Here is a 20,000-nt window from a genome sequence, read left to right on the forward strand (position 1 = left end):
GGAAAACAAAAAAATACAAAATAAACAAAGATCTGAAAAATTAGATGATTTAGTAGTTAAATTTTTATGTGTAAAAATTTATCAAAAAGGGGTGAAAGAGACATGAATTGTACTGCTGGTCATTTTTGTTTACTTTTGGTATTTAGCTTGACTTGGTTTCTACTTTGGTTGGCTTTTCCTTTATTGTAGTTCTTCTCTTTGCATATTTTCATTGTTGTTTTTCATTTCCTCCTTGTGAAATATTTTGCCAAGAATGTTCTGTAGTGTAGGCTTTCTTACTGTAAATTCTTTTAGCTTTTGTTTATCATGGAAGGTTTTTATTTCATCATCAAATTTGAAGCTTAATTTTTGCTGGATATAAATTCTTGGTTGGCATCCATTATCTTTTAGAGCTTGGTATATGTTGTTCCAGGATCTCCTGGCTTTGAGAGTCTGGGTTGAAAAATCTGCTGAGATCCGTATTGGTCTTCCTTTATAGGTAATCTGATTTTTCTCTCTTGAAGCCTTTAAAATTCTATCCTTATTTTGTATTCTAGGCATTTTCATTATAATGTGTCTTGGTGTAGATCTTTTGTAATTTTATATATTTGGTGACATATAGGCCTCTTGTATTTGATTTTCCCTTTCATTCCTCATGCTTGGGAAATTTTCTGATATTATTTCATTGAAGAGATTGTGCATTTCTTTGGTTTGAATCTCTGAATCTTCCTCTATCTCAATAAATCTTAAATTTGGTCTTTTGGTGGTATCCCATAATGCTTGGATATTCTGTTTATGGTTTCTCACTATCTTCACTGTGAGGTCAACTTTATTTTCAAGATTGTATATTTTGTCTTCATTGTCTGAGGTCCTGACTTCCAAGTGATCTAGCCTGTTGGTGATGCTATCTATTGAGTTTTTTAATTGGCTTATTGTTTCTTTCATTTCAAGGATTTCTGTTTTTTTTTCTCCAGTATCTCTATCTCTTTCTTGAAGTAATCTCTTGCAACCTGTATTTGTTCCCTTATCTCTTTGTTGGGGTGATTGATTTTTGCCTATATCTGCTCACTTAGGTCATTCTTTAATTCCCAAATCATTTTAGTTATGTATGTTCTGAACTCCTTCTGACATTTCGCCTACTGCACTATCTATGGATTCTGTTGTTGTAGTATCTTGTTTTGTTTGGTGCATTTTTCTCCCTTGTTTTTTCATGATGTCTATGTGTCTTCCTCTCTTGCAGTGTAGATCTGACACTCTTGTCTTATAGTGTCCCTATAAGTTACTCACTTTTAAGGGAGAAATCAATATTACAGCACTCAATGTACCCAACATGCAGCCCTATATTAGTTAGCTTCTATTTTTACATTTAGTTTTGTCACTATAATCAGAAATGGTGAGTTCGGTTGTCTTCATATAGTCAATAGGTTTGTGTAATGGTTTACAGTTTCTAATGGTAGAAGCGGGACTGGGAAGTTGGCTGAGATGTTTTTGTGGTAGGATGTGAGAATATAGAGGTATTAGATTATATGACAAGTGAGAGGGTAATCAATAAGAATTTGACTATTAGTAGGAGAAACAAGAGACTCCCTATTCTCATTCTTATATAAATCTTTAAAAAATTTTTTTAGTTGTAGATGGACACAATATCTTTATTTTTATTTATTCATTTATTTAATGTGGTGCTGAGGATCGAACCCAGGGCCTAATGCATGTGAGGCAAGCTATCTACCACTGTGCTACAACCCCAGCCCCTTATATAAATCTTATGTAGTAATGGAAAGCACACAGGTCTCACCTGGTGTGGTAGCACAAGCCTATATACCAGTAACTCAGGAGGCTGAGGTAGGAGGATCACAAGTTCAATTTAGGGAGACTCTGTTTTGAAATATAAAATAAAAAGGGCTGGGATGTAGCTCAGTTGTAAAGCACTCCAGGTTCAATACCCAGTACAAAATAAAAACAAAAATAACCAAAGAACAACAAGCTCCCTCCCCACCATAGCTCTCTATTTAGGACTAAACACATTTTGCTATATACCAGTATTTCATATGTATTCTTTTTTTTTTTTTTTTTTTTTTAAATCAGCTGTAGGAAGTAGGTTTTATTTGTTTTACAGATAAAACTGAAGCACTGGCTTGGCGCTGTGGCGCATGCCTGTGATCCCAGTGGCTTGGGAGGCTGAGACAGGAGAATCACGAGTTCAAAGCCAGCTTTAGCAATGGCAAACGCTAAGCAACTCAGTGAGACCCTGTCTCTAAATAAAATACAAAATAGGGCTGGGGATATGGCTTAGTGGTCGAGTGCCCCTGAAGTCAGTCCCTGGTACCAGAAAACAAACAAACAAACAAACAAAACCAAAAACAAACAAAAAAATGGAAGCACTGAGAAATTATAGCAAATGCTGGCGGTCTCAGATGCATGGGGCTATGTGACTTCAAAGTGCATGCTTTCTTACTGTGTTGTCTTTGAAGATTAATATTAGTCTTTTTTTTTTTTTTTTTGTGGTGCTGGGGATTGAAACCCAGGGCCTTATGCATGCAAGGCAACACTCTACCAACTGAGCTATATTCCCAGCCCCTTAATATTAGTCTTTACCAAACCAAAATCATGAGGAATTTAAGCAAAATACGAATTCTGGGGTGTACCTTGAACAATTTGTGTAGTTGATTGGAGGTGGAACTTAATTAAATCAACCTTTTGAATGCCAGGCTTAATTTATTATAAGATAGTTTTTACACATTTTACACAATTCTGAAATTGAACTTGTCTTATAATCAGTGATGAATCATCAGTTAATTGACATCTTTTTTTTTTCTTTAGTGCCATAGAAATGATATACTTTAATTAAATGAAGGTAATATTGTAGCAGGACCTTTACACAATTTACCACCTTTTTATGTGTGTTTATGTATGCCTGTCAGAACTTTCTTTCAGTTGTAAATTGACTAGAGGTATTTAATATTTGTTAATGATAAATGGCCGTGTAGTAACGTTCTTGCAGGGATGTCATTTGCTGTATGAGGTAGTGTAATTAGGTTAACAGCTTTTTTTGTGTGAAAGCCTTGGGCCCTTTCCATAGACAATGGCATGGATAACCAGCCACATGTGTTAAGTTATGCACACTGTGCCAGTGCTTCTTAGACTTTCGGGACCCTGCAGGAGAGACCCACAAAAGCTGGATCTGTCACGTTTTGTATTCTGACCTCCTACATGAATTTTTAGAAACTTGAGTCCATTGAGATTCACTCTGTTGTAATACTGTTTGGGTTTTGACAAATCATAAGGTACTGTATCCACCATGTTATCATCAGAGTAGCTTTACCTCCCTAAAAAAGCCTGTATTTATAAATACCCACTTTATATTTTAAATAAGTTTGTTTTCAAAATGTATTTATTATGGAAAATTTCGAAGATTTCAGAAGTAGAATAGTATAATGAATCTGTAGGATCCATCATCAGCTTCAACAATGGTCAACTCAAAGCCAATTTTATTTCATTCATCTGTACTGCTCCCCTCACTTTGCCTTCACTCTCCTCATCCCTTGCTTAGATTATTTCAAATAAATTGAGACATATAATTTCATTAAAAATTTTTTTCAGTATGGTATGTCTTAATGATAGGGACTTATAAATAATTTATAGTAACCATTATTATACCTAAGGAATGGAATAATAATTTATAAATACAAAATATTTAAATGGTTCACATTTTCCTGATTTATAAATCAATGTCTATTTAGAGACTTTTACCTGTCACGTGGATCCTCTCTTATCCCTTCCCCCTCAGTACACTGCCTACCTGCTTAGTTCCCTTGGAACCAAACTTCCTTATCATGTGGTCTGCATTAGATGCTTACTCTGCCTCACATGCTTTTCCCAAATCTTAACAGGGCTGGAGTCTTCTAGATCTCAACTTTAAATGTCAGTACCTCTGAGAGCTTCATTTTCCCAGGGTTGACCTCAGTGCCACTGTGTTCTGTAATACCTGATACTTCCTTCTTGTTGTTTGTGTCTCCCCAGTAGGAAAGTAAGTTCTGTTTGAGACCTTTTATGTTATTCCACTCTATATCTCTAGCACCTAAAACAGGACCTGGCCGTGTAGTAGGTGTTCTGTAAAAGTTGAATGAATTAATAAATGAATAAATGATACTTTTATTTTTTTTCAATTTCCTACCCTGTGCTGGGCTCATCATTCTCTTGATCATTTCATTGCTTTCTAAGTTATCCCAAATGGAAATTGGGCTGAAGTTATACATGTTAATAGAAGTTTAAATAGTTTTTGATAGCTTATTTTCTTTGAAGTTGCCTAATTTTCCTGTCTCTGTTCCATTGTACCCACTTTTCTGGGTGGGTAAGGTGCATCCTATGTTACCTTCCATAGCTCCATATCCCGTGTAGGTGGACTTGTATTAGTGCATCCATCACATTCTCTCTCCCCAACTGTACTGAGGTCATCTCAAGACTTCACACATAATAATCTCAGTAGACTGTTGGTCCACACTGTGACTGAAGAATGTGAAATACTGAAAAGTGATTCTGGCAAAAGCATTTTCTAGGGCTAGGGATATAGCTCAGTAGAATGCTTCCTCGTATGCACAAGGCCCTGGGTTCAGTCCCCTGCACCACACACACACACACACTAAAAAAAAAAAAAGAAAAAAAAGCAAAAAAAAAAAAGAAAAAGCATTTTCTAATAATTAAAAGTTGAGAAATAGAATTTTCCATCTTTTTTTTTTCATAAAATGCCTAGCCTGCTGTAAATCCTATCCCATGTATTTTTTTTTTTTGTCTCATACGTTTTCATCTTTAGAAATTTGATATATTCTGACCTCCTATGTGAATTTTTAGAAACTTGAGTCCATTAAGATTCACTTTTTTGTGGGCTGGGGATGTGGCTCAAGCGGTAGCGCGCTCAACTGGCATGTGTGCGGCCCGGGTTCGATCCTCAGCACCACATACAAATGAAGATGTTGTGTCTGCCAACAACTAAACAATAAATATTTAAAAATAAAAAAGATTCACTTTGTTGTAATGTTATGTGGGTTTTGATAAATGCATAGTGTCCTGTGTCCACCACATTTTCATGTGGTAATGTATAGAGCTATATGCCCAGCCCTTTTTATTTTGAAGCAGGGTCTCACTAAGTTGCCCAGGCTGGCTTTGAACTTGCTACCTTTCTGCCTGTCTCCCAAGTAGCTGGGATTGTAGGCATGTGCCACTGTGCCTGACTTTGTTTCTTTTACTTACTATTCTTGGATAAGGTTGGGAAGCATCTTTAACATCTCTGCAGTTGTGGTACAAATGTTGTCTTTAGTAATAACATTTATCCATTTATTATACAGTTATTTATTGTTTCTACTTAACTTTTTGACCATGTAGAGTACTTGTATTTGTTGTTTCAGAGTTTCCTTATTTATTCATTCTAACGTATTTCTCTCCATATATATGTGTTTTCTTATTTCTTTGCATACCTGGTAATTTTAGACTGGGTGGCAAGCCTTGTGAATTTTACCTTGCTGAGTGCTGGATATTTTTGTATTCCAATAAATATTCTTGGGTTTTGTTCTGGGATGCAGTTAAGTCACTTGGAAACAGTTCAGTTCTTTCAGGTCTTTCTTTTAAGACGTCTTGGATGGAACAGGAACGATGCTCATTGTAGGGCTAATTATTTCTTGTTGCTGATTCAGGACCTTTCTGTGTACTTGCCTTAATGAATTCTGAAACGTGAAGTCTTCTATTCTGGCTAATAGGAATAGTTCAGAATTCTATGTGACTGCTAGGCACAGTTACCTTTTTCATGTGTGTGTGTGTGTGTGTGTATGTATATATATATGTATGTATTTTTTTAGTTGTAGATGGACACAATACTTTTATTTATTTAATTTTATGTGGTGCTGAGGATTGAACCCAGGGCCTTATACATGCTAGATGAGCGCTCTACCACTGGACCACAACCCCTGCCCCTGCCTTTTTCTTTATTGAGTAGTTTCTTATATGCTTACTGTGATTAGTACTTAGCTGAATACTGGAGGGCAGCTCTCTGCAGATTGTGAATTTCTCTTCAGATCTTTTTTCTAGTTATTTGTGCTGATAATCTAGCTTTTCTTTCTTGACTTTCACCTTTGTCTTCTTAACTCTTCTGTGTACCTCAGTTGTAGAACTCATCCATTTGTGATTCTCTCTTTTGGCATCAATCACTGTTTTCCGTTGTTCTATGTTTTAAACAAGTATTTTAAATGTTTTGTCTGTTTTTTAGTTATTTCACATGATAGGATAAATCTGGTCTTTGTTATTTTATCTTATGAAGAAGTAGAAATGACCAGGAATTGTATTTTTATTGTTTACATCTTCCCTAAAATTGGTTAACTCCTTAAATTATTTATTGAAGGACAGAACCCAGTCCAATCTAAAAAAAGTGTTTAGGTTTGTATATGTGCTTGCATGTATATATAACATTCATTGGGATATAATAGATAACATGATGTGGGAAAGTATTGGATTTAGAAATCTGTATGTTTGAGTTTTCATTCCATCTCCTTCAGTTGTGTGTGGGTAGACACATCACAAATGTTTCTAAGTTTTATTTTCTTCATGTATAAGATGGGTTGCTTTTTAGTGTACAATAGGGTTGCTGTTAGCACAGATAGTAAGTATCTATGAAAGTGCTACACAATCCTCAAAACTATTTTAATCATTGGTGGAAATTTGCATATTTTTGGATTAAAAAATGAAATTACAGGCTGTTATGTCATTTAGGTATAATTATTTGATTGATTGCCTTTAATAACATTTATTCGCTTTTACAATTATTTATTGAATGTATGAGAGCTTAATTTAGGGACTTGAGGTCAAGATGTCACCTTTGTGGAACTAACTTCTGGCAGAGAGCTGGGTGATTAGCCTTAGAAAATAACTCAGGTAGCTTTTGAACTGAATTCCCAAGATAGCACTTTACATACAGTACATCCTCTTGCTGTCAGAGAGAAGTGATGTTTGTGGGTTATTCCTTATGCTTTGAGTTCTTGGACATAACAGCTAACTCTAACTAATGGCTGCTGAGACTGACTGGAGGAGATAATGTACTCCCCTTAGGACTTGGTTATGAAAGAAGTTGAATGGTGACGATGTCAAACTGAGTAAATTACTCCATCTTTGTTACAGTGCTGTGGCACACATATAAACATATCAAATAATTTTCTTCTTTTGGGTCAGGAACCAATGGCAAGTTGGAGAATTCTGGCACTTTGGCAGGGGATGCCTCATATTTTATATTGTAATGTTAGAGATTATGGGTTTTGTTCGTTCCCTCCCTCCCTCTCTCCCTTCCTTCCTTCCTTCACTGGGGATTGAACATGGGGTCATTCTACCACTGAACTACAAGCCCAGCCCTTTGTATTTTGAAGCAGGTTCTCACTAAGTTGCTCAGGCTGAACTTGAACTTGCCTTTGTCTCTCCAGTAGCTGGGATTGTAGGCATGTGCCACTGTGCCTGACTTTATGTTTCTTTTACTTACTATTCTTGGATAAGGTTTGGGAAGCATGTTGTTAAAAGATGCATCCCCCTGCAGTTGTGGTACAAATCACTTTGGGGGAAACTTTTAGGAATTTTTTTAGATGACATATATGTTCTTTGGATGTGAAATTTTGTTCCCTGACCGTATGTTATTGTCCAGCTCTTTATAAATTCTTAGCTATCTGCTGTAGTATTTTTAGATTGGGGAAGATATCTGTATCTATTTGAGTTATCCATGTAAAAATCTAATGACTATATTCTTGCCTTGATTCAATATATCTTATTCCAAAGGTACTAGTGGAGGAAAACCTGAGCACAGCTTTTGTAATGGGTTGCTTTGCATTTTCATTTTCAGGGATCACAGAATTACAGTGAAAGTTAAGTTCTGAGGTGGAATCTCGGGAGGATGGAGGAGAGGAGACCTTTAGTAAGTGGATTTTTCTACCTTGTAGTTCAGAGCATTGCCAACTAAAATTCACGCCAGTGATTTATTTTTAAGTGGATATTGATTTTGACCACACATATCTTTTTTTTTTTTTTTTTTTAAACCACATATTTTCTTCCTGAAGTGTCACTGAAGTTAGGAAAGATGCTCAGAGACTGAAGATGGGCCAGTTTTTCTTCAGAAGGTCAGGAGTTTGCTTTTATGTCTCCTTGCAGCTGATTCCTGAGCCCCTTCTCAGTATCAAAAGGGTGAGCTTGACTTCTTTCCTTGGTGGAGGCCAGTCTTAATTGGAAAGGAGGCCAATTGAAAGAAAGGGGGTAAAGAGTGGGAGCATGTTGATATTGTTGATCATGCATATCTTTTTTTTCTTAAAGGCTGTCTTTAATCTTTATATTCTCTGTGTATAAATATACACTGTCAACTCCGTTCTATCAAGACACTTAATGTTGCAGGAGAAATATAAGGAAAATGCTGAACGTGGCAGAGAGAAGTTAGTGAACAGATTATTTAATATGCAGGATTATTGCTTGAACAACCATGAGGGTTGAAGACTTATTTAGTTTTTTAATTGAGGAGAAAAAAATACCCTTATCCTGTAATCTAACATTTTGTAATTCCCTGTTTTAAGACTTAGTTAAATATTAAGTCTCAGCTGATTTTTTAGGTAATTTGATTTTAGCTTGATTAATTAGATTTTGATGAACAATCTATTATTTATTTATTTCAGCTTATTAGTTTCTATAAGTTAGAAACATTTGAAATAAAAGCCTTCTATTTGTTTTCTTTTAGCATCCGTTAAAGTATATTCTGTGGTTTAATATGTATTATATGATTTCTTCCCTCTGATTAATGCCTCCGATACCAATATCCTTAGAACCTAGAAGATTGTCTTGCCTAAATGAATTTTTAAAGTTTTGACTGGCATGTGGAAACTGGATGATATCATAGAATATTTTGTGTTTTGGCTGGCATTTAGAAACCATGGATGATATCATAGAATAATAGAATTTTGTGGTGGAGGGGAGGACATTAACATCATCTCAGAATTCTAACTCCTTTGTTTTATAGTTGAGAAAATTGATGCTTAGAGAAGGTGGTTAAGTAATTGATTACCAAAGGTAACTCAGCTACTTAGAAAACTAGGAAGAGAAGTCAGAACCTTGAACTTCAGTTCTGTCTCAACACTATCACTCTTGTTTTTCTTGCCTTAACTGATTTCTGACATTTCCTTTAAAATCCATTTTTTTAAATATAGTCAGTTTTTATCAACAGCCAGCCATTCATGCATCATACATTCAGGTATCATTTGAGTAAGTAAGTACAAGTGCAATAAGACCCTAGCCCAGTGAGTGAGGTGTGCAAGGCAGTGGGAAGATAGACATGCTAAATACTATAAACATGACCCTTTACAAAGGTGGGGGGCAGTTTGCTGATTTGGCACTATTTAACTGTAATTGCAGCCTTGGGGAAACCATAGCTGATTTTTAAAATCATCTGTAAAAAATGTTTGAATCATTGAATTACTAGCACGTGGGTTAGATAGGTCAGGTCATAAAGAATACAGGATTTGAATTGAAGTTTGGACTTTGGACTGTATAGGGAAAATGGATTTTTCTTGATAGGTCTTGAGAGTTTTGCAGGAATACTAATGTTTTAGTGTGGAATTTGGGTTGTTTAAAAATAAAATTATGAACAAATGTTATACATTCTAATGAGAGCAACATTCTTACGTTCCTGGAATTGGCAGTGAGAACTTTATGTCTGGTTAATGTAATTAAGCAGCCGAAGTGTTTTTCATCCTAAGAATAAAAATATCCTGTGCATTCTAATGTCAGCCTGCTACTTCTTCAGTGCATGGCTGTTTTCACCCTTGCACACCTTCCAGCAGAACACTTTCTACAATTTACCCGTTCTGTTTTGCTTTGTCTTTCTCTTCTGGTCCTTTCAGTTTTGTCTTCTGGGGCTCCTATTCTGCTTTAAGGTCTCCTCTGACTCTTTTCATTGTATTTCTTTATTTCTTCAACTTAACCAAAACTTAGTTTTCTGGTGTGATGGTTTCCTCATAACCCTTTTCAGTACCTAGAAAACATTTTTTATTATGGTATCTTCCCCTTTGTGATGCAGGGACCAACTCGAATTTTTTGTTTTTAAATGGCATCTCACTGTATTCCCCAGGCTGGCCTTGAACTCTTGGACTCAAGTGCTGGGACTATAGCCATGCACTATAGTGCTCAGCTTTAATAGTAATATTTGTTGAGATAAAATTCACATAACACAAATTAACCATTTAAAAATGATGAGTTTAGTGACATTGCACACCACCTCTATCTAGTTTCAAGACATTTCTGTCACTCCAAAATAAAGCCCATTATCTATGAAGCAATTTCTTCTCATTTTTCTCTGCCCCAATCCCTGGTAACAGGCAATCTGTGTTCTGTCTCTATGGATATATCTATTCTGGATATTTCATATAAATAGATTCATATAACGTGTGCTTTCGTATCTGGCTGTTTTTACTTAGTGTAATGTGTTGGAGGTTCTTCCATATTATAGCACGTATCAGTACATCATTACTTTTTATGGCTGAATAATATTTCACTTAATGTATTTATATCACAGTTTATCCATTCATCATTTGGCCTGTGAACACATTTTGACTATTACAAATAATGTTGCTGTGAATACGCATATACATATACTTGGTTTGAGTACCGATTTTTTAATTTGAGTATATACCTAGAATGGAATTTTGGATCATATGGTCATAACTAGTTTAACTTTTGAGGAACCACCAAAATGCTTTTCCACAGTGTCAGAAACATTTTTGCATTCTTTCCAGCAGTGTGCAAGGGTTCTAAATTTTACCACATCCACACCAACATATGCTATTTTTGCTTATGGCTATCCTAGTGGGTATGAAGTGGTACCTCATTTTGATTTTGATTTGCATTTTCTTAGTGACAAGTTAGATTGACCATCTTTTCATGTGTTTTTTGGTCATTTGTATATCTTCTTTTGAGAAATATCCATGCAAGTCCTTTGCCCACTTTTTAATTGAATTAATTGTCTTTTTGTTGTTGAATGTTGTTATAGTTTGGATGTGAGGTATCCCCTAAAAGCTCATATATGAGACACTGTAAGAAGGTTCAGAGGAGAGATGATTGGGTTGTAAGAGTCTTAACCCAATCAGTGATTTAATCCCCTGATAGGGATTAACTGAGTGGTAATTGAAATAGTAGGGTGTGGCTGGAGGAGGTGGGAATTGGGGCATGGCTACGGAATATATATTCTGTGTCCAGAGTGGAGACTCTCTGCTTTCTGATCACCATGATGTGAGCTGTTTCCCTCCATCACCCTCTCCTACCATGATGTTCAGCCTTGCCTTGAGCTCGGAAGAATGGAGCCGGGCTTCTATAGACTAAGACTTCCGAAATTGTGAGCCTTCAAATAAACATTTCCTCCTCTAAAATTGTTCTGGTCAGATCTTTTAGTCACAGCAGTGAAAAAGCTGACTAAAACAAATGTTAAAGGTTCTTTGTATATTCTGGCTACTTGGTGCTTATCAGATATATGATTTATAATATCTTTCTGGGCTGGGGATGTGGCTCAAGCGGTAGCATGCCCGTCTGGCATGCGCACGGCCCGGGTTCGATTCTCAGCACCACATACAAACAAAGATGTTGTGTATGCCGAAAACTAAGAAATAAAATATTAAAATTCTCTCTCTCTCTCTCTCTCTCTCCCCCCTCTCACTCTCTCTTAAAAAAATATAATATTTTCTTTCATTCTGTAAGTTGTCTTTACCTTCTTGATAATGGTTTTTGTTGTACAGAATTTTAAAATTTGTATGAAGTTCAATTATTTACTGTTTTTAAGTTGTTGCTTATGCTTTTGGTGGCATTGTAAGACTCCATTGTCAAAACTAAGGTCATGAAAATTTACTCTTTTTCATCTAAGAATATTTTGGTTTTAGGTGTTAATATTTTGAGGTTGTTGATTCATTTTGAATTATTTTTTGCATATGGATATCCAGTTGTTCCAGCACTGTTTGTTAGACTATTCTTTTTGCGTTAAATGACCTTGGCACCCTTGTCAAAATTTTACTAGCCAGAAATATATAATTTTATTTTTTGGAATCTAAATTGTATTCCATTGGTCCACAGGACTATCATTATGCCAGTGCCACACTGTTTTGATTGAAATAGCTTTGTAATGAATTTTGAAACTAGGAAGTATGAGTCTTCCAACTATTTGTTTTTAAAGATTGTTTTGGCTATTTGGTGCTGCTTTGCAATTCCATATTTTACGATCTTCTTTTTCACTTTTGCAAAAAAGGCAGTTAGGATTTTGATAGAGATTGCACTGAGTCTGTAAATTATCTGGAGTAATATTTAAATCCTAACAATATTAAGCCTTCCCAGCCATGAGTATGGATGTCTTTTTGTTTACTTAGACCTTCTTTAGTTTTTTCAATAATGTTTGTAGTTTTCAGTGTGTAAGTATTTCATTTCTTTGGTTACATTTATTCCTATGTATTTTATTCTTTTGGATCCTATTGTAAATGGAATCCTTCCTTCCTTCCTTCCTCCCTCCCTCCCTCCCAGGTCCTTGTGCATGCAAGGCAAGCACTCTTCCAACTGAGCTATAGCCCTAGCCCCTTGGTTTCCTTTTTGATTGTTCACCATAGAACTGGCTTTTTACCATATATTATATCTTCCCTTCTTTGGTTGTTTTGCTCCAGGATAGTGACTCAGTATCCTCTTCTCCTGATTTTTGTGATTCTTAGTTATATAACCTTGGACCTATTGGAATTGTAGGAGTCATCAGGTCTCTACAGATCCTCAGTTTCTTTACCTTCAGATTGACTTTCATTATTTCCCTCCCTTTATTCCAAAGGGATATCAGAACCTACCCTGATTTTCTCTCAGCTGTTACTCCTGGGGCCATGCTGGTCTCAGTTCCCAGAAATCTTTCTCATAGAAGGCACTCATTGGAATGACCACTTCTAAGCCCTTGGAACTTCTTGTTTTAATTTTGGCACCCCCTCCCTTCCTTCACATTCACTGTCTGGAACTAGGCTCCATTTCCTGGTTTCATAGTTATGCTACTCCTGACTTGCTGAGTAACTGACTCAGTAAAGCCTTACTGAATAAATTATTTAACTCACTTCCTTTCTACAACCATTCTTCACTATTTTACTTCTATGATGCCTACCACACCACTTCCTGCTGCTGTCCACTACCCATGCATTCACTTTGCATTTAATTACTTTAATCTTATTTGGTGGACTAATAATTCATAACAATTAGAAAGGAATAGATTATGTAGATCTTATCTTACTGTCTTAAATTTTTTTTCAGTGTATATTGAAGGAAAGAGAAAGGAAATTCAACTCAAATTAAGTATGATATTCTCTATTTTATATAACGCACAAAATAAATTTGATTAAAATTATTTTTATTAGTTTTATTTCCTCGTTATAATATGAAACATACTCCTTATGATAACTTGGAACATGTATAAGACCATAAAGAAAAAGAAAAGTATCATATATTATTTAACCATGCATTGCCAATTTTTGGGAAATAATCTTTCCAATCATTTTTTCAAGGTTATTTTTTCTCTTGTTTAAATCTTTCGTAAGGATTAAGAGTATAGGTGACTTTTTGAGGTAGATTGCATGTCAGATTGTACTTCAGAATCTAAATGGTATGTTTCCCCTTTGACCGCTTCCCATTGTGCTGTGGTCAGATTGGGGCCTACATATTTTCTGACTTAAGAAACTGGTTGTTGTGGAAGCTAGAGAGGAAAAAGGGAAAGGATGGAGATTTCATGAAAATCAAGGGAGATCGTTAGAGGAAAAGGACCAGCAGGTAGAAAGGGTGAAGTGCTGGGGAGTGATATTGGCCGAATCATATTGTTATATTGTGTGCCGTGTACAAATCTATAACAACAAATCCCACCATTATGTATAACTAGTAATGCACCAATAAAAAAAATGTGGGGGAAAACAAAAGGAATTAGTTGTGCTTTACTCTTATTTCAAAGAAGATGAATTTTCTACAGAGTACCATCTTGGTGTGTGTATTAATTATGGCCATATTAATTATGGATATATATTCATATATCCTGTACAAACTAGTTTTGTACTATTACCATAATTATACTTAGCATTAGGTTCTCTTTATAGTTCTGCTTTTTTCCCCTATGCTTTTCCTTTTGATTTAGAGCAATAAAAATTTATGATTATTATACTTTCATCATGAAATAAACTTCTTAGTAGAAAAATCTCTATTCCCTGTTAAAAACAAAAGTTTAATTAGTCTCAGTATGTTTTACAGTAACTCTTTTGGGAAAGAATATGTGATTGGTATGTTTTTTGAGACCTTCTGAGACTCTTTTTTTTTTTTTTTTGAACACCTGATAAGAATTTGTTGGTAATGGAACTCCTCAATTGCTCCCTGTTTCCCTGAAAATGATAGCTTTGTTCTTTCCTTGTCATCTTTGGGGTTTTCCATGTTATTCTCATTTGGATAGTGAGAATGGGTAATCCAAGAATTTTCTCCTCATGTCAGCCCCTTTGCCAATGATGAATATGCAGATTCTTTTCAAATTTTGGTGTTCTCTTTTGGTCTTTCTTTTTATTTCATAGTATTTTCTCAGATTTTGCTTTTTTACATATCTGGATATTTTAAGAGCAAGTTGGAGGAAAGGGATTTTAGTCATTAATCTTTTTTTTTTTAATTATTGTTAGTGTTAACCTTGATATACCAAACATAATGCCTTTATAGACGTGATTTTTTAAAAATTGAATTTGGTTGTTGGAGGAGGGACTTTTTCTCTCTTACAGCCTTAGACAGTAATTGGATTTTGTTTTAGTGAATTGCTGTGACCTGTATACATAATCCTTTAAACATTTTCTTGTAAACTTTTTTCTAGTTATATTTCATAGAAAACTTAAGAAAAAGAATTAAGCATGTGATAAAAAAATCACTCATAATCTACAATTTATAATTAACTACTATTAACAGGTTTGGGTATTTCTTTTTTAAAAAATAGAGCACATGCAATGTGCATATTCATGTATATTTAACTTTAATTCACTGGGGAGTTATTGAAAACTTGAAATAAGCATTAATCATTTAGGTGCTACATATTTTTAAAATTTGGTGCATATAGTTTGTATCTTGTGTTTTTTCATTTTACTGTTACATTCTGGGCAAAATCCAAATCATCAAAATTTACTTGTAGCATCCTTATTCATGGCTTCATAGTCTTTTTTCAGTTTTTTTTGTCAGTTTTTGATCATTAAAACCTGTCTTCAAAAGAGGTACCATCATTTGATTGGAAGGCTATGTAATTTCTTAGAGTATCATCTATTTCCTTTTCCAAAGAAAGAAAAAATGTTGAAGAGCCTTATTTTCTATAATGGATGTATTATAGTCTATTAGTCATTGCCCCATTGCTGGTAATTTATATCATTCAAATGATAATTTTAACATTAGTGTCTGTACATAAAAAAAATTGTGTCTATCTTTGATTTCCTTAGGATGGAATTTTTAGTATTGGAGTTACTGGGTCAAAGAGTAAAAATATTTATAAAACTTTATATGTAGTCATAAATTGCTTGCAGTATCCCGCTCGTATGCATAAACATTTCAGTTGTAATATCAAATGCACTTTTAAAAAATCTTCAAGATTGCTTATTCACTAAAAATAACAGGATTTATGGGAAAAATAAGGTTAAGGGCAGACTGCTCAAGACCTCTGCAATTTTGAAACCAGAGTACTAACAGAAACATAATTGGTACCTTATGAGATAACTTGGGTAGCCCAGTCAAACCACTTAGTGTGGCCAAGGCTGCCTCAGAGGAAAGTTAAATCTATTAAAATTTAAGGGGCTGGAAATCACAGACCTAAATGGTCTAAGACAGTGTAGATAAAAGTAATTTTGTAAGCCTGTGGGACTGCCATATACGTGGGCACACGTGGAACTGTGAGAGGCTGACTGTGTACCTGAGGAGGGAACTGTGGGTGCAGATGATCATTTTTAATATTCTTGAAATAGAGCTAAAGGGTTCTTGCTTGGCAGTATCTGAACTGAGTGAGGGTTCTTTCCCACTGGAAGTTATAGTTTTCTACCTGATCTTCCAGTTTCTCTTGCCTGGGGAAATTCATATGTGAAATGGTACATCTGCCGTGTTATACTGGCACTATTATTTACTATGTGAATCAGTATTGTAGGAACACGTCTTAATGATAGGACTGTCTATTTTCAAATTTGATAGGTGAAAATTTGAGTATAATTTGGATTCTTCCTTCCTTCTGTTCTCTCAGGGAAGCTCTACCACTGAGCTACATCCCTATCCCTTTTTAGTTTTGATTTTGAGAGGGGATCTTGCTAAGTTGCCAAGGCTGGCCTTGAACTTGAGATCCTCCTGAGTTGCTGGGATTACAGTCATGGGCCTTCAGCTTGGATGGTTTCTTTAAGAAATTCAAACCCTTTCCAAGGACAAATAACTATTTTAGCTAATAAAGAATATCCATTTCAAAGCAAATGTTTTCAGAACTTTTCAGAAAATAGCAGCTGTTTAATAATTGTATTCCAATTTAATATCTCCATCTATAGTAGTCAATTTCAAATTTTAAATTTATTTTGGTGATCAGTAGGTGTTCATGGAGATTTGGATCACAGGCTCCAAACTTATCAGCCACTTATAAATGTTATTTCTTGATAACAGAAGCATCATTTTGTTGTAAGTCATTTGTAACAGTGGCTTCATTCAGGCTTATACAGCATTTAGTTACAGCACCTAAAATGACAGGAGGTAGGGGAGTTGGTTCATGATTGGAGTGTTTTCTGAGTGAGGTATGTATGTTGACAAGCTGGGGGAAAAAGACAACCATGCTGGTGGAGAAGTAACTGAAGTAGTTGGAAAGTAATTGAATAATTGAAATAGTTGTAAGGAGGTGAGGAAATGATTGGTATAATTGAATGGGAGAAATAAGAGGATTTTAGATACCTTAGGTGGTCTGAACTCAGAAAAGCTGTGAAAACAAAGAAATCAAAGAGCTACTAGACACTGAGATAATATAGTTCAAGAGTTTGGAGGTAGAGTAATTTGCATATTGCTGCAACCCAATAGAATGGTTTGTAATTTGCATATTGCTACATTCCATAAAAAATGGGTTATTTTGGTATGAATGAAGGTTGTTGGAGTTGAGGAATCAAAGGAGCATTGAAGGGCAGGTTGGGAATGAGTTGGTTTCAAGGAATTTGGGAGTTTGCCATGATGAGTCATAGGATAGGGATTTATAGAAGTTTATAGATGGGTGTGGTGCCTCATGCCTGTAATCCCAGCAATTTGGAAGGCTAAGGCCAGAGGATCGAAATTGCCAGGTCAGACCATACAATTCAGTGAGACCCTATCTCAAAAAATGCAAAAAGGGTTAGGGATGTTTTGGATCCTTCCTTCCTTCTGTTGAACCCAGGGGAGCTCTACCAGTGCTAGAACAACCCTGGGTTCAATTCCTAGTACTGCCCACCTCCCTTCCCCAATTTACAAATTAGTTCTAGAATCCTCATTGAATGGGGGTAGCTGAGATATTGGGAAGGAAGGATAGAAGGTGTCACAATTGGATAGCATGATCCCACAGGAAACAAAACTTTTGACAAGAATGCTCAGTAGTCATCCAAAGTGGTCATGGGGATCCAGAGCAATGCCCATGGAAGGTGGGAGGATGGGCTCTTTGGGTTCCACAAGGCCTAGAAAAAGTTACACTTCAATAATGTGAGGAGATTGGTAAACAGAGTACTTTCAGGGGATGACAGAACACAGAAAGGTTCTGTGATTCATTGAAGGGGAATCATGGATGGATGGACAGGGTGTTAAGTGTGCCAGCACAAGTTAAGGTCCATGTAGACTTTAGAAGTCTGAAAAAGTTAGTTGACTATATTATTTACTATCTTTATTCAGTCTTCATTTGTAATTTTGTAGAGAAGTCACTCTGGTATCTTCCAGGAGAATGTTCTCTGCTTAGGAACCCGGGTTTTGTTGAAATATTTGATTTAATAAAACTGGAGAAACCAGGGGCAGTGTAGGGAGGACTAATGGGAAGGGATTGACTGTGTTCCTTAGTTTCATTTTATGAGATAAGAATTTAGAAAATTCCTAGTAGGACTAAACCACAAATTATTAAGTGACAGCATGTATGGCTTGAATTCATGCTTGTATTTTGTTCTTTATTTCTTGTCTAATTGTTAACAGCTATTTTTCATCTAGCTTTATATGGAGTTGAATTTGCAGAATCCCTAGATATTCTTGATACTTTGAACTGTGTTCTAGAAAACCTAAATACTCATACATTGTTTTTGCTATTATTACTAGTAATGACATTAGAAGTATTATTTATTAGGAACAGAATTTCTTCCTTCTCTGTGAAAAATATTTGAAGTATAAATTTGGAAGTTGTTGATCATTTAAGGTTAATCTTTTTCCTAAAGCTTTTTATGTTAGTGCTACTGCTGTTCTAGGACTTTAAAGGTTTTTTCCCCTTTGTCTTGTTTTTGTGATTCTGGGGATTGAACCCAGGGCCCCTCTACTGCTGAGCTACATTTCTGGCCCTTTTTAGTTTTTATTTTGAGACATGTCCTCTGCTAAGTTTCCCAGACTATCCTAGAACTTGGAATCCTCCTGCTTCAGCCTCTTGATTCACTAGGATTACAGGTATATGCCATTGACCAGCTGTCTTAAAGTTTTTTGACATTTTAGTAGAGAGGTAAAACTTAAAAAAGTTTTTTTTTTCTTTTTTTTTAACTTCTCTTAAAAATAGTAGGTAAACTTTACATTTAGATTTTAAATGTCCTGTTCTTTGAGTTTTGAAAAAATATATACACCTATATAACCAGGACTCTAATCAGATTTCAAACATTGTTATCACTCCAAGAAATTCCTTGATGCCTTTTTGTAATTCACCAGTCTCCCTTTCACCCCCTTCTCTTTTCATGCTACCTTAGATCTGAGTTTTATCACTATAAATCAGTTTCATCTGTATCAGAACCTTATCTAAATAGGATTGTATAGTTTGTATCCTCATGTGTCTAGTTTCTTTCACACTAAGAAATTCCTCCTTGTTGCAGAGTCTTAGCAGCTGGTTTATTTTCACTGCTGAGTAGTATTCTGTTGTATGAATAATTGATTGTCTATTGGTGTATGCTGATGGACATTTGTGTTGTTGCCAGTTTTCACTATTATCAATAAAATATATAATAAAATATTTGTTAATATTTGTGCACAAGTCTTTCTGTGGACATAATGTTTTTAGTTCTTTTGTATAATTATCTGAGTGGAATTGCTAGTTCACAGAGTAGGTACATGTTTGGCTTTATAAGAAACTACTAGCTTTTAAAAGCAGTTGAACATTTTTACACTCCCAGCAATTATGAGAGTTGGAATTGTTTTATACCCTTGCCAACATTTAATTTTAGTTATACTCTTAGGTGCTTAATGGGTCTCACGTTTTAACCTGTTATAGTCCATCCTCCTATAAATAGGACACCTATAAAAACCTAAACAGAACAATCTTTATGAGTGTCCTATAAAACTTCATAGGTTTTTATATAGGATGATGGGACATAATGGATTAATTTGTGTTTTTTTTTAATGACTAACTAATGAGGTTTATCACCCTTTTATAATATGCTTATTTGGCCAATTATATATCTTATTGTAAAATGTCTGCTCATATCTTTTGTCCATTTATTTAATTGTTATCTTTTAATTTTTTTCTAGGTCTTGATGCAGAACTCTATTATGTGAGAAACGACCTTATTAGTCACTATGCCCTCTCCTTCAACCTATTAGTACCCAGTGAGACAAATTTCCTGCACTTCACTTGGCATGCAAAGTCCAAGGTAAGAGAGTGGTCAGCAGATGTTATGACAGGGTCACCCAGGACCCAGAGGCAAGGACTGTATTTGAGTAGTAGGCTTTTATTTCTACAGAAGGGTTGGTGGGTAGTACTGGATCTTTTTAGGTTTATATTTTAAATCTAGAGCCTATTC

General features: G+C 35.2%; 1 protein-coding gene across 2 annotated transcripts in view; it reads left to right on the forward strand.

Annotated features, from left to right (window-relative positions):
* Ryk (receptor like tyrosine kinase) overlaps positions 1–20,000 on the forward strand; it is an 87,000-nt gene that overhangs the window by 8,610 nt on the left and 58,390 nt on the right. For both annotated transcript variants that reach the window (XM_027933740.2, XM_027933741.2), the window contains exon 2: positions 19,729–19,850. In XM_027933740.2, coding sequence (XP_027789541.2) covers positions 19,729–19,850 — 122 coding nt within the window. The remainder of the gene's footprint in view (positions 1–19,728; positions 19,851–20,000) is intronic.

This window comes from Marmota flaviventris, chromosome 8 (genome assembly GCF_047511675.1).
Source record: "Marmota flaviventris isolate mMarFla1 chromosome 8, mMarFla1.hap1, whole genome shotgun sequence".
Lineage (NCBI taxonomy): Eukaryota > Metazoa > Chordata > Mammalia > Rodentia > Sciuridae > Marmota > Marmota flaviventris.